Below are 16165 nucleotides of genomic sequence, written 5' to 3'. Positions count from 1 at the left end.
CAATCTCAGTCCCATATCCACACCCGCTTGTAGGAAAAGGAGAAAACGTCCAAGTTGAAACTCCACCGCAGGAAATTTCTTGGACTCACACCAAGAAACATATTTTTTCCAAATGCAATGGTAATGTTTAGACGTTACCCACTTCCTAGCCTGTATCAGGGTAGGAATGACTTCACTCGGGATACCCTTCCGAGCAAAGATCTGGCGTTCAACCGCCATGCCGTCAAACGTAGCCGTGGTAAGTCTTGATAAGCGAACGGCCCCTGCAGTAGCAGATCCTCCCGAAGAGGTAAGGGTCTTGGATCCTCCAGCAGAAGATCCAGCAGGTCCGCGTACCAAGCCCTCCTTGGCCAGTCCGGAGCCAATGGGGATTGCCAGTTACCTCCTCGAACACCTCCGGATGGAGATCGTGTCTGCTGAGGAAGTCTGCTTCCCAGTTGTCTACACCCGGAATGAAGATTGCTGACATCGCCACCGCATGCCTTTCTGCCCAGAGGAGGATTCTTGACACCTCTGACATGGCAGCCCTGCTCTTCGTTCCGCCTTGTCGGTTTATGTAGGCCACTGTGGTCACGTTGTCCGACTGCACCTGAACAGCCCGATCCTGTAGAAGGTGTGCTGCTTGCAGAAGGCCGTTGTACACGGCTCTAGTTCCAGAATGTTTATTGGGAGAAGGGATTCTTGATCCAACCACCTTCCTTGGAAGGTTTCCCCCTGAGCGACTGCTCCCCAACCTCTTAGACTTGCATCTGTGGTTAGAAGGATCCAGTCCTGAACTCCGAACCTTCGGCCTTCCAGAAGGTGTGGTAGTTGTAGCCACCAGAGGAGCGAAATCCTGGCTTTCGGTGACAGACGTATCCTCTGGTGCATGTGTAGGTGAGATCCCGATCCTGGTCCAAGAGATCCAGCTGAAAGGATTGAGCATGAAACCTTCCGTACTGTAGAGCCTCGTAGGAGGCAACCATCTTCCCCAGAAGGCAGATGCACTGATGAACCGATAACCGGGTAGGCTTTAAGACATCTCGGACCATTGACTGAATCACCAATGCTTTCTCCACCGGCAGAAATACCCACTGCACTTCTGTGTCTAGGATCATCCCCAGGAAAGACAGCCTCCTTATCGGCTCAAGATGAGACTTTGGAAGGTTCAGGATCCAACCGTGCTCCTTGAGCAGATGTGTTGTGAGAGCAATGGATCGCCACAACTTCTCCCTGGACGACGCCTTGATTAGGAGATCGTCCAGATACAGAATTATGTTCACCCCCTGCTTGTGGAGGAGAACCATCATCTCCGCCATCACCTTGGTGAAGACTCTTGTTGCTGTGGAGAGGCAAAACCGGCAGCGCCTGAAACTGATAGTGATCATCCCACAGTGCAAACCTGAGATATGCCTGATGCAGCGACCAAATGGGAATGTGGAGGTACGCATCCTTGATGTCCAGGGACACCAGGAACTCCCCCTCCGTCAGACCTAAGATGACAGCTCTCAGAGACTCCATCTTGAATTTGAACTACCTGAGATAGGGATTCAGAGATTTTAGGTTCAGAATTGCCCGTACCGAACCATCCGGCTTTGGTACCACGAAAAGGTTTGAATAGTAACCTTTGTTCCACTGATGAGGTGGAACTGGAACAATGAACCTGGACACCACCAATTTTTGGATAGCTTCCAGAAGAATTGTTCTGTCTGCCGGCAGAGCTGGCAAGCCTGACTTGAAGAAACGGTGAGGTGGGAGATCTTGAAACTCCAACCTGTACCTGGACACTATATTCAGTACCCAGGGGTCCAGGCCAGACAACACCTAGACGTGACTGAAATGCTGGAGTCTTGTCCCCACCTAACCTTCCTCCAGGCCTAGCTGTCCACCGTCATGCGGGGGACTTTGGGGTATCAGAAGCAGGCTTCTGGTTTTGGGAGCCAGCGGGAGCAGGCTTTTTTCCTTTAGCATGACCACCTCTGAAGAAGGTGTTCGAAGGCTTGTTCTTTCTATGCCTCGCGGTCCAAAAGGGCTGTGACGTGGCTGGTGTAAAAGGCTTCTTCATAGCCGGTGCAGCTGAGGGGAGAAAAGGAGACTTACCCGCGGTAGCCGCGGCAATCCACGCATCCAGCGCCTCCCCAAAGAGAGCCTGACCTGTATATGGTAGGCCCTCCACACTCATTGGCGCAGCCAGAGACCCCTGCGAGCCGAGACGGACATGGAGGAGATCCCCGCAGCCATGGAACGCAGGTCCTTCATGGAATCTACCAGGAACCTTGCAGAATCCTGAATATTGTGTACAAATAAATCAACGTCACCTTTATCCATCGTAGTCGATTTCTCCTGCAGAGTGATTGACCACCTGGCAATAGCTTTAGAAATCCAAGCACAGGCTATAGTAGGCCACAATATAGCCCCTGAAGCCGTGTAAATGGATTTAAGCGTAGCATCCACCTTGCGATCTGCCGGGTCCTTCAACGTGGTAGATCCTGGGACTGGTAATACCACCTGTTTGGACAGCCTAGAGACAGAGGCGTCGACTATTGGCGGAGACTCCCACTTTTTCTATCTTCCTCTGGGATGGGAAAAGCTACCAAGACCCTCTTAGGGATCTGGAATTTTTTCTCCAGATTTTCCCAGGCTTTTTCAAAGATAGCATTTAATTCCTTAGATGCTGGGAAGGTGAGGGGACGCTTTTTACTGTCCGTGAAAAAGGCCTCTTCAACCTGCTCAGGAGTTGTGTCAGTAATGTGTAACACATCCCTCACGGCCTCAATCATCAACTGCACCCCCCTAGCAAGTGCTGCCGTCCCCCTTGACACATCCCCAGCACTGTCTGCAGTGTCAGAATCGGTGTCCGTGTCATCCTGCATAATCTTTGCAAGTGCACGTTTGTGAGAATGTACCGCAGGGGACCCCGAGGAAGCAGTATCAGACTATACAACCATAGAGGATTGCAGTTCCTGAGTGGCATGCTCAGTTCTAGCAACCCTATCTGAAATCTGAGAAATAGTCCCCCTAAGAGAGGCTAACCATTCCGTCTCTCTAGCTGGGATCTGCGCTACAACAGTGCAATCCTGATTACATGGAATGGGATCTTCCTGGGAAGATAAATCCTCTGCAGCATAGGAAACAGAGTCTCTAGACATATTTGCAATTGCACCCCAATCACCCCACATACACACAGGGTACAGGGTAGACAGAGTTTCCCCCCCAAGAATGGCAGAGAGACACAGAGATTGGAGCCAACCCACACACAGCGCTATTACAGGTATAGGGAGACCCCAAACCAGCGCTGACTGTGTCCCTTAATAGGTGACACAGCCTTTATACAGCCTCCCCTCCCATCTACAACCCCCTGGTATCGTACAGATAGCTGGAGGTGCTCTGGAGGGACCTGTTCTTCCACTGGCAGTGTGCTGCAGGCAGGAAAATGGCGCTGAACGCTGCTGGGTCCGCACTGAGAAGCTCCGCCCCCTTAATGGCGCTGTCTTCCCGCTCTTCTGAGATTATACTGGCCTGAGGATTTTGTGCTGGCTGAGATCCGCAGACCCCGACAGGCTTCATTTGGTCAGTGTAGGGTCAGGTGCTGGCTCAGGGCGCCCCTCACAGCGCCACACTGAAGTACCGCTGAGCTGTCCGGTAGCGCAGTTAATACTGCGCTCCTACCCTTAAGCCGCCAACTTCACACTGACCCCCCACTTGTGAGGGGGGACAGTGACTCACTCGCCACACTTCAGCTCTGCAAGGGGGTGGCAGCTGGCCTCTGGGTGAGCGTTCCCCTGTGGCGGGGCGCGATCTGTCCCCTCTGGAGCTTAATATCCAGTCAGTGGAAACAGTGGCTCAGACCTCGCAGGGCGGACACTGCTCCCCCCCTCAGTCCCTCGTTGCAGGCAGGCTGTTGCCAGCAGCCTCCTGTAAAAAAAATAAACTCTAAAAAAAAACTTTTTCTAAGAAAGCTCTGTAGAGCTCCCCTAGCTGTGACCGGCTCCTCCGGGCACATTTTCTAAACTGAGTCTGGTAGCAGGGGCAAAGAGGAAGGAGCCAGCCCACATTATTAAACTCTTAAAATGCCAATGGCTCCTGGTGGACCCGTCTATACCCCATGGTACTAATATGGACCCCAGCATCCTCTAGGACGTAAGAGAAAACAAAAAAAACAGCAGAGACAGTATATTGAAAGAGTCATACAGAGAGAAACAAAATTGTTAGCTTGCCACCTCACTAAAACATGCCACAATTTGAACCACATACTGTATACCACCACAGACCCATACCAACTAACATTTGCTATAAATGGTTTTGGTCTCGGTGCTGCAAGTGTAATTTGGTCATGTTATAATTTGGGTGGATCTTTTTGAAATGCTGGGAGTTATGAAGGACTGGGAAGCAACAGTAAATCACATAATGGCTGAGGGAGGTTGATCCTATCACAATGAATGCGGAGAGTGCCCTGGAGAAGTGAGGCTGGTAAGGATAGCATAATACAACAAACAGCACTCCCTTGGGTGATAACCTCACACCTCCATAATACAGTGTAAAGTATGTCATATTCAAGTGGAAGTTATCATCTGCATATAAATGGAGAATCACATGCAAGGGCGGTATAGCAGTTCGTGTGGAAATCACCACAGGATTCTGGAGAACTGTAGAAGTGTGTCTTAACTAACAGCAGTCAAGCTGAACAATGGCTGCAGAGGCACTTCCTGTTTAACAAACACTTCCTGCATAACAAAATGGAAGGCACTGATGCAACTTCCGCCATCCACATACAGCATACTGTGATGCATACAGGGATGCTGTGAGGAAGGGGAGTTTGAGTACAAAGTACAGAAGCCAGGTCTAGGTGCATCCCTTCAACTGTGTTCACAGCTTCTATAGAAAGTCCTGGTATTTGCAATGGGGCGCGCCAGTGCCTTTTCACACTTGCTTGCGCCCCCTAGTGCTGGGTCCTGACAGCTGTTTTGACAGCCCTGAACACTATCTTTTCATTTGCCAATGACTATACTAAAATTGGTAAGTCCTGACAGTACTGTGATCCTATTATGGACCTTTATTAAGAGAGAAGCTTGATATTTGTACCTTTACATTTGATTAATAACATATATACAGATGGATGAGGTGTTTACACCTGTTACTTCATTAAGGACTTGTAATTTACGAACATACCTCATAACCTTTCAGTGACGGACCAACTAATACTACCGGCCGCATGGATGGTACAACATCATAAGGCGGAACATGTTCAGTCTGAAAACACAATAATATTCTGTTAGGAAACCATGCAACTGGCATTCAGAGACCAATCCGTGAGATGTAGTGAAAGCAACTCACCACTTTCTGCTTCTGTTTGGCTAGAAAACAAAGAGAATGAAGTCAATAGCTTTGCAGAACAAAATCACATCCTGCTTTGATTTGGCGGCTTTGAAAATCAGGGACCAGATTGGCGTATGTATGTGTGTGATCATCAGCCGGCTACAATTCTTGGCAGCTAGACCTCAGCGAGTTGTTTGCAGGTCTGGTGTGGGTGGGTATGCTTGTTTGACAGTCACAATGTCAACAATGAGTCCCCACACAGTACTAATGTAAGTTAATGCATTGTAACCATGGGGGTCATTCCGAGTTGTTCGCTCAGTATTTTTTTCTCGCAACGGAGCGATTAGTCGCTAATGCGCATGCGCAATGTCCGCAGTGCGACTGCGCAAGTAAATTTGCTATGCAGTTAGGTATTTTACTCACGGCATTACGAGGTTTTTTCTTCGTTCTGGTGATCGTAATGTGATTGACAGGAAGTGGGTGTTTCTGGGCGGAAACAGGCCGTTTTATGGGTGTGTGCGAAAAAACGCTACCGTTTCTGGGAAAAGCGCGGGAGTGGCTGGAGAAACGGAGGGGTGTCTGGGCGAACGCTGGGTGTGTTTGTGACGTCAAACCAGGAACGAAACTGACTGAACTGATCGCAGATGCCGAGTAAGTCTGGAGCTACTCAGAAACTGCTAAGAAGTGTCTATTCGCAATTCTGCTAATCTTTCGTTCGCAATTTTGATAAGCTAAGATTCACTCCCAGTAGGCGGCGGCTTAGCGTGTGCAAAGCTGCTAAAAGCAGCTTGCGAGCGAACAACTCGGAATGACCACCCATGTCAGCAGTAAAGGTTTAAACAGAATCCTTTAGAACTGATTCAGCTGATCATTCCTCCAATAACACACACAATGCAGGTGTAAATAGGGTGGATTCTATATTGTATCCATGTCAGCAGTATAGGTTTAAACAGAATCGATTCAGCTGATCATTCCTCCAATAACACACACAATGCAGGTGTAAAAAGGGTGGATTCTATATTGTCCCCCCTGAGCCTATTTAATAAAGATCATTTATTTAAAGGATTATATCAGTGTTTCCCAAACTTGTTTGAATCACTGCACCATAGAATATCCGTATTTTTTTCACGGCACCCCTTGACCAATAGGTTCTTATTAAGAAATTCAGAAAAAAATATTAAATGAAGTCAATTGTGTTTATTATATGTCATCCTTAGGGTCAGTTATGTGGCGAGGGACAGGATTCCCTTCTGTTTGTCCACATATTGGAAGCCACAAGCACTGGTTTTGCCTATTACATCGACCATAAATAAATAAGAATTGGTCCTGGACCACCAACACAGGGCACCCCTGCAGGTGCCCTGAGGTCAGTTTCAGACTGGGGCATGAAGGGCCCACAGGGAGAATGCAGTGGTAGAGGCCCATGTTTAGGGGTATGGCAGTCTCCAAAAGGGGTGTGGCCAGCCACCACAGAGGTTTGGCTAACCATTAGAGTGCACGGTCTTGGCCCCTTGATATATATATATATATATAGCAAATACTGCTAGTCCATGCATGATAAAATACCAGATATATAACTGCATTGCCCAATACCATAGTCTGTGCAGCATAAGGTAACATATGGATAATGTATAATTCTAGTGCACAGTCTGGAATCTGATCCCTAGAGGGGAAGGTGGGCCCCCCCACCCCATCCCCTCCAGGTGGTGGGGCCCACCGGGGGGTTCCCCTGTACCCCTGTGGGCCAGTCCAACCCTGCCTGAGGTACCCCAGGTTGCCTAGGCACACAGTTTGGGAACCACTGGATTATATCGTTAAATGAATAACTAATAATAATTTTATTACAGCAAAAAATTATTTTACCATTACTACCTCAAAAGTAAAGAAGGTATTCGTTTTTTTTATTTTACTGCAAAAACACTGATTTCCATTGTTCAGTCTTGTGATGTGCATGCTTTATGGTGTGTACACACGGTGAGATATTTTCTTACGATTTTGACTATATAGTCAAAATCGTAATAAAAATTAGTGCAGATCGCAAGATGAAAGTCACCTTGCAATCCCGATTCGATGCCGATGCGCGGTCAGCATCGCAAGCCTAGATAGATTGTGCAGGCAAGTCAATTTTGACTATCTCTATAGAAGAGATAGTCAAAATTGACACTTAGCCAAAATTGCACATAGTCAGTATCGCAAGCACACTCATCGAGCTTGCGATGCCGACCTAGCCCCTGTCGCATAGTGAGAACCGGGCATAGCCCGAATCTCACCGTGTGTATGGACCTTTAGTGTGATCAATGGCACCGAACAAAGACAGAAAGTCATTCTGGGCCAAAACTGGTTGCACATGATGGGATGGAATTGAACATATTCCACATCAGGGGTGGCCAACCAGGCAGAGACAAAGAGCCAAAAAATCTTGTTAGGTACGTCAAAGAGCCGACATTGAGCCGAAGGCGCGTGTGCAAAAATGGGGTGTGGCTTTATGCCAGCTAGGACACACCCCTGGTATAAAATACATTGAAAAAGACAGACCCTCCTACAGTATGTCACTAGTCAGCTCCCCCATTGTGTCTCTCCTGCCAGAACACTCCTGTGTCACTCCAGCCAGCCCCGACTTGTGTCACTCCAACCCACCCTCATATGTCACTGCAGTCCCCCCAACTTGTGCCCAGGGACTGGCAGGGAAGGGGGGTGGGCAAGGTGCCATCTGACCCCTGGTCCAGTGCAATATAAGTGTTCCAGAACCACTTGACTGCAGATTTCCTATAAAAAATGGAGCCGCGGCGCTTGCTTGAGTCTGCCCCCCAGGCTAAAGGTTGCCAAGCCCGTGATTGCGGCAGCCCCTTATGTGGCCTCTATTTGCCAGTGGATGTCTCACCTCTAGTATTTGGCTCCCTCAGTTTTCAGTCCCTGTAGTGCTGCTGCGTGTCTGGCTGGAGTGCAGCGGTTTCTGTATCTGTTGTGGTCACATGATTTAGAGTGTTGGGAGCCACATTTGAGTAAAGAAAGAGCCACATGCGGCTCAAGAGCCACAGGTTGGCCACCGCTGTTCTACATCCTCTGTCTCACATTCATTTATATGTTGCCCAATATCCCATTGCTGTCTATGTAAATCATTTCTTACCCATTTGCTTGCATTCTGCTTTTCAATCTCATGTCTTATTTAGCTATGTTGCTTTTCAAAGCAGAGGCCTTTCCTGGCTTTTGTCTAAATGTAGTCTTGTAAATGTAAGATTACTGGCAGTGGCACTGTCTGAGTGCATGGAGAAGAGCCGAGGACGGTTCCTTCAGTAACTGCCTTACATACAAGTCCAGCACTCTTAGCACAGCCACTTCAGCAGTCATTCTGATGCCAGTGCTTCTAATATTACAGCACAACTCCCCAGCCCCATTATGTGTGCTGACAGGCTTCTGAAGATAACTGGTTTTCCCACATTACAAGCCTGAGCCGTGTCATTATTCAGTGGATAAATCACCTTGCAACCCTGATTATACACACAAATAACCCCCTAATTCTTATTTATATCAAATGAACCCAATGGCAAAAATGCAGCCTCTATAACAAGTACGAATTTCTATAGTAATCATTATGTTTTGCTTAATCTGAGCAACGTAGGTAAGCATGGCATCCCAGAATGTCTGGGCGACTCACACATTTTGTGGTCCCCTCCAAGACCCTAGTGCAAACGGCACCCGGGGGTCCAGGGGGTGACACCAAAATGCCGCCTCCTCCACAGTGACATGGAGACGGATGCTGCACTGTAACATTCTGTTGCAGTGTTCGTCACTGAAGAGGAGTTGACAGTGCAGCCAGAGTCTCCAGGGACAGCTCCTGGAGTGATGTAACGGGGCTTCCCATGAAGCCACGCCCCAGAATTGTAGTAAATTCGGGCTTCCAATGAGGCCACACCTCCTGTCAGTGAGAGGGGACTGTTTACCGCACCGTCACTGACCCCGGGGCCGCCTCTGGATGGGCGCTTAAGGATGCATTTTGCTGCAAAATGTTAATTGCAGTAGTTGGGCTGGGACCATGTTGGTGATTTTACTATGCCCCTTGCGCTTACCACTTGTACCTCCCCTCTGAGTTCTCATGGAGCAGGGAGGGGGCAGGTTACAAAAATAGGAAATTATAAAGTAGAGTTCCTGTCACAAAGTGCCACCAAATACAAGTATCAATTACGCATAGTGGAGGACGCCTACCAATTCACTAATAACCTCACTGAGCCACAGAGTGATGTCATCCATCTCTTATGACTGAGAGGTAGATGTATTATTATTATTACTAGTTATTTATATAGCACACACATATTCCGCAGCGCTTTTACAGAGAATATTTGCTCATTCACATCAGTCCCTGCCCCAGTGGAGCTTACAATCTATAGTCCCTACCACATGTACACACACATACATTCACACTAGGGTTTATTTTTGTTGGGAGACAATTAACCTACCAGTATATTTTTGGATTGTGGGAGGAAACCAGAGTACCCGGAGGAAACCCACGCAAGTACGGGGAGAATATACAAACTCCGCACAGTAAGGGCCATGGTGGGAATCGAACCCATGACGTCAGTGCTGTGAGGCAGTAATGCTAACCATTACACCGTCCGTACTGCCCTGTGGTTAATTGTGGTTATGGGGGGTAAGTTGTATCAGCACACATTATGTGTACTGATGCTGCTTTTCCTCACGTATTAATGGGGTGGTGTGTCCAGTGACAGGGACACTATGTGCCCCTGTCATTATCGGCACTGTTATCTACAAAATAGCACATCGATATGGAGGGCAGTGTATGAATGATCAGTTGCACACAGATTACAGAATACCGCTCTACCAGCGCTTATAAAGTAAACCACAGCTGATATTGTGGTTTCTTTGGTTCCGTACAATATTTTCGACTTTTTAAACCTCCCAGAGGATGTTATCCACACCACAATATTAATGGGCGACGCCGGAAAGAAAGGGGATAACTGAATACGTAGGGCAGTATTCAAAGGATATATCACGCCCAATCTCCTTTCTAAAGTGATCCCCGTTATTGTGCATATCTCACCCGTAGTAATCAGGTTTAGCTTCGTAAAGGGTTGGGCGCCTCGCTACCTCGGGGAACGAGCTGAAATGATAATACCACGCCCCTCAGCCGAAACAGAACGGGTGAGAAAGGGGTGGAAAGAATTGAATACCGCCAATAGTGTAATACTGTATAGTAAAACACAATTTATGACATCATAAAACCCCCCCATAAAATGCATGAATTAAAACATCACAATGAAAGTGTTACAAAAGACATCAACATCTACACTGAATCTGTGAGCGGCTGAAATAATGGGCAATTACCAGCTGTAGGAGAGAGCTGGCAACGGTCAGTTCTTATAAGCACGCAATCCCATACACCTGCGGCTGCAGCAACTGCCGGCTTCGGGCTGCATGTGAGATCTCACCAGAGTAGTGCACTAGAGACGGGCGGAGGAGAGACACAGCACATCAGCACTAGGCTGATGCACTGTGGGGCACAGGTAGCGATTTCTTCAGCATCCAAGATGTTAATACATCTCGACGCCTCTGCTTCCTGCTTCTCCTCGGTAAAGAGGCAAGTCAGGAAGCGTTATACTCGCACGATGTGCATGAGCGCCCAAACACAATTGAATTGTGACAATTGCTTTGGTGTCTAAACGGTCCCGTTTAGACAGGATTTTTTTTTAGACGCCCAAAACAATTAAATCGGCCCCTGTGAGCTTGTTCGCAGCCAACGTTTTTTTACAACAAAATTGCCATATTGCTTATTACGAGGAAAACAACATGGCAATATAGAAGATAAGTGTACATTAAACATGCCAAACACGTTGGTTTACTACATGGTTGCTAAGATGAAAAGTGTGTTTACCAATCACACAAATCATAACATCAAAACCCAGTGCATGTCTCACCGGCAGATGGTGGGGTTGCTCGGAATGTCCCTGATACCATTTCCCCAAGACTTGAAGAAGAAGTACCACTTGATTTACTGTTAGAAGAAATAATCCAAATAAGTAAACCAGCCAAGCAAACTTGTGTAGCACAGTTCTAAAGACAGAAAACTCATCGGTTCCAACAAACATGGCTGAGACAGCTGTATCCGCCCCAGGGACACATACAGTAGGCACCTTACTTCCCATTGTAAATGTGACTATTTCTTACCCTCCGTGAAAACGTCCCCTCTTCTGTTCTTGCTGAATTCGAATATTCTCCAACCTCAGAGGGCTTGGAATGAAGCCAATCTCACAGCCTTCTTTAACCAACCTCCCGATCCACCAGTCATTATTGTATTTCTGGATGGACAAATATTTGGTTTATTTTTTGTGATATTTTTATTTTTGTATTAAGATGCTGTTAAAACATATTACTACATAATAAAAACACAGAGGAAATGGCTCCATTCTTTCTCTCCCAAATACTAGGCAGGATGCAGAATGCTTAAAAATGCAGTTTTCTGAGGTTTGGCCATGCCCCACATATGCACCAAGCCCCCAGAATGTGACAGATTCCGTGGCTATGATGCAGTGTGCAATGCCATCTTTAGGCCGGTTCAAGGTTTCTCAGCACCTTAGCTAAAACTGCAGCCTATCCCCCCAACCCACACAGCAATAACCACTTTCCAGTCCCAGGTGAAAGTGTGGAGATAGCATCTTAGAAGTTCAACAGCAGCCATCTGCATTACTTTACACAGAGTTAGCCTTAACATTGTTATAAGTAGACTCAGGGCTGCCCCTCCCCCCCCCCCCCCCGCCTCCAGATCCTGGTGCCCTAGAGCCGGCCCGGTTGGCATTGCCCAACAGAAGCCCATGAGCCTCTATCGCACTGCCCCTCTGAGAGGGAGATCCAATCAGCTTCCTCCCAGCACTTCCTAAACCTGGAAGTCCTATCATCGCAAAGGACAGCTCTTACCGTAAGAGCTGACCTTAGTGATCATCTTCATGCATACTATGTTAATAACGCATGCGGTGAGTGGCAGGATGTACCGCATGCAAAATGCGATGCTTGATTCTTCCCGCCGCTGTGGTGCGACAAAGGGGGCATGACCACGGCTGAGGGGGGTGTGCCATGAGTCTGGCCTCAGGGCATGCCCCCATCTATCCATATACTGAGCACGTACGAGTGGGCGGGCGGGCAAACAGTGAGACATGGCTGCGCTGCTTGCAGAGCCCAGCACTACCGGCCTGTCCCAACAGGCCATTGTTTCCAGATGGCCAATCCAGCCCTTAGAGAGTCCACTGCACTGCCACAAAGGAGTGGGCCTGCATGGAGACTGCACACGGGCCCTCACCTCTCTTAAACCACCTCAGCTAGTCAGCCTTCCCTTTGTGCCTCATACGTTTCTAGTTTTCTGTTACCTTCCTGTTTTTACTGGACCTGCCTACAATATGGCTGCTTCTTTACTGTTCAGGAGACAGATACCGTTTAACGTGAAATCCATCCAATAAGAACATTACATTATTGACATCTGTCTTCCATACACATTAAAATCACAGTCTTATCACCCTGCAAGTAGATCACCTCTTCATCTAATATGCAGCTGATGAAGCCTTTTGTTCTGAAGAGGTTAATCAAATCCTTTCTTCTGGGACATGGCAGCTGGTCAGTTTTCCTCTTAGCCTTAACAAGCTGTGGTCTGACCGCTGATGCTTTATTAGCTAGTGACAGGTGGCAAGAGAAATCCATCCCAGATTTACCTCTTTAATGTGTAAAAAGTCCTTGGCATCAAAAGAAATGGCAGTGCTTGGCACCGGTACATCTTCATCGAGAGCCCCGCAGTAACTCACATTCGTCTTCACAGCAAATGCCACTGGCTTAGTCTAAAGACACATATACCCATCATAAATAGACAGCAACATCTGCATCAATCTTTTACTGTAATCAGACAATTCTTATTAAATAGCAAATATTGATTTACCAGTCTCCATATAAAGTATGCTGCCAAATAATTAGCACCCAACTAGACGAGCGTCTGTGGAATTATGTTATCGTGCTGTAGTCTGTGACTTGCAGAGTGCAACCGTCTTTTGTTGGTCACAGTGAATATGGCAATTGTGGTCCTGTGTAATTTGTACCATATGGCTCAGCTCGGGATGAGAAATGCCCATTACTGGCACAGTGGCTCCGGCAGCACCTCTTACACAGCAACATGGTTGGTTCAAGTGAAACAAATACTGTTCTGATGTGTAAGAAAACAATAAGTGACATGAGAATGTATTTGGAGTGTAAGGTGGCACTTGTACAATTAATGTAAGGTATATATTTCAATTATTATATAATTACTAGATAGTTTTTGTCACTATTATATGGATGCTATCACAGTTATTGTATCAGTACTTTGTGGTTTATATCACTTGTATTTTTGCTTTATGAGTTACAATAAATGTATTACTTACTATATGGTTCTTGCCACTTGCATTGTATCACTGCAACATAGTTTAATCATCATGCTCAAACTTTGGTTTTTCTTAACTAGTGCTGCAAGTGTTAGTATGCAACCAAACTGGGACCCCAAGTGTCAAGGGGCGTGATTCAGAGTTGTACGCAAACCCAATGTTTTCCCAGCTGAGTGATTATCGACTGACTGCAAATGAGTCTACGTTGTATTGTACATGTGCCGCAATGGCGGTCGCAGAAAGGACTTATTCACAAAGAGATTGAGAGGCAGGGGTCGTTTGTAGAAGGTGGACGGGGAGTGGTGGCAAAAATGCAGGCATGTCACAACCGTTTCCAGCAACCTGTGACTCCAATCCCGTGCACAGAAAACATAGCACCAGTACCTCAGTTCCCACAGCCATTCTGTTTGATCATAGAGCTACTCAGGACCACATCAATCGAATGATCTGCAACCAGTGGCAGATTTTACCTATGGGCTCCATGGCTGCAGTCCCCCCCCCCCCTCCCCCCAGTAAAACCCACCACCCTCAGGGACTACCTAGCAACGGCAGTGACTTCCCATTGGAAGCTTTCCCTGCTAATCATAGCCAGACTCTCAGTCCGAGGTGGAGGCGTTTTATCTCCCGGGACTGCCAGTCCGGACTGCGATAACAGAGGGAGCACTTCCTATGGGAAGCCACTCCCCTGCTTTATCGTTAGCCCTATCTGGATTCTATGGGCTGCAGCTGATGCAGTCCATAAAGGCCAGTCTGTTCAGCAGCCCTACCACCAGACCTAAGCCCGACCCCTCCAACTGAAGGTGGAACTAAGCACCACCTCCCAGTGACATCAGCCATCAATCACCGGGAGGTCAGTGACTGCAGCCGGGAGTACATTAGCCAGCCCCCACCCCGGCTAGACAGGTAAGCATCCGTTGCTCTTGCTGCATCTTTGTATTCAACCTTCCACCTGTGGGCGTCTCAATACAAATCCAGCCAGCTGAGAAACTTGCATATTGTCGCATAGTACCTGCATACGGGATCGCAGCTGTATTGCATTAGCATACAACTATGAATCAATGTGCCAAATGTGCCCTTGTACTTGAGCCCTAAAAAAGGTGATTCCCAATAGAATGTTTTGCATAACAACTACAGTATATGGTGTATGCAATCTGTACTGTATAATTGCTATATGGTCTTAAGTACAATTATTGCATTATTGTTAACAAATGTTTCCTGTCACTAGTACCATTGCTGTGTGGTTTATATCACAATTGTCTCATTACTATAGGTACATGCATTATATTACATTATGTATACAATAGATGACAGACAATGCTATATAATATATAGACTTGTGACACGGTTACTGTATGATATATCACTGTTATAATGCAGATAAGCAACTTAGGGGGACATTTACTAAGCAGTGATAAGAGCGGAGAAGTGAGCCAGTGGAGAAGTTGCCCATGGCAACCAATCAGCACTAAAGTAACATCTATAATTTGCATACTATAAAATTATAAAGGAATGCTGATTGGTTGATGGGGCAACTTCTCCACTGGCTCACTTCTCCGCTCCTATCACTGCTTAGTAAATGTCCCCCTCAATTTACGAATTGATTAAAGACAGTTTTGCAAATTATTATTTTTTTCTTCTTTTTTTGCTTGCATCAAAATAAGCAAATATGAAAGTATTTTGTAGACTATCTACTCAGTAAGATTTGACACCTTGGGGTATATTTACTAAAGTGCAAGTTTTTAGAAATGGAGATGTTGCCCATAGCAACCAAACAGCTTCTACTTAACATTTATATAGCACCTTCTAGAAGATAATAGCTAGAATCTGATTGGGCAACATCTCCACTTCTAAAATCCCGCACTTTAGTAAATCTATCCCCTTAATTGCCTAGTGCAAGTGGTATGTATGGTCTGCATGGTCACCAAGACTGTCCGCGAGTCCCATTCATGCTGGAAGCTAAGGGGTTAAAAAAACACGTATTCCCTTGCTCATAATTGTTGGGTGTTCTTAGTGTCTTAAAGGGAGATGTACCAAGCCCTGGAGAGAAGTAAAGTGGAGAATATGCCCAAAGTAACTAATCAAAATCCAATTGTTATTCATAGACTCTGCTAGATCAATAACAGTAGCTGGTTGGTTTGATTTGGGCAACTTCTCTTTATCTCTCTCCAAGGCTTGATACATCTCCCTCCCCCAGAGTTGTACACCGCATTTGAGAACCTCTGCTTTAATTAAATACCACTGGTATTTTTTAGGGCACCACTGCTACCAATGATAAATATTCCTAAAAGACTATTCCACCTTTGTTCTATTCTGTGTGTCTGTGTGTGGTATAGACTGCAGCAAGTGCTCACAGACCATATAAAAGTCATATCTGCAAAACATGTAGCTAAAAAAAATTCTCACAGGTTTAGCAATGAAAGAAAATAGCAAATAATATTATTAATTGAAGGTTATCGATC

General features: G+C 46.6%; 1 protein-coding gene across 2 annotated transcripts in view; it reads right to left on the bottom strand.

The window, feature by feature from the left end:
- Positions 1-16165, bottom strand: part of CACNB4 (calcium voltage-gated channel auxiliary subunit beta 4) — a 115255-nt gene that overhangs the window by 39208 nt on the left and 59882 nt on the right. For both annotated transcript variants that reach the window (XM_063933541.1, XM_063933542.1), the window contains exons 3-7: positions 13008-13130; positions 11476-11606; positions 11226-11302; positions 5314-5333; positions 5149-5229 (exon numbers count right to left, since the gene is read on the bottom strand). In XM_063933541.1, the coding sequence (XP_063789611.1) occupies positions 5149-5229; positions 5314-5333; positions 11226-11302; positions 11476-11606; positions 13008-13130 (432 nt within the window). The remainder of the gene's footprint in view (positions 1-5148; positions 5230-5313; positions 5334-11225; positions 11303-11475; positions 11607-13007; positions 13131-16165) is intronic.

Source organism: Pseudophryne corroboree, chromosome 7, assembly GCF_028390025.1.
Source record: "Pseudophryne corroboree isolate aPseCor3 chromosome 7, aPseCor3.hap2, whole genome shotgun sequence".
In the NCBI taxonomy this organism is placed as follows: domain Eukaryota; kingdom Metazoa; phylum Chordata; class Amphibia; order Anura; family Myobatrachidae; genus Pseudophryne; species Pseudophryne corroboree.
The sequence above is the reverse complement of the archived record's forward strand: the minus strand, read 5'-3'. Positions and strand labels throughout refer to the sequence as shown.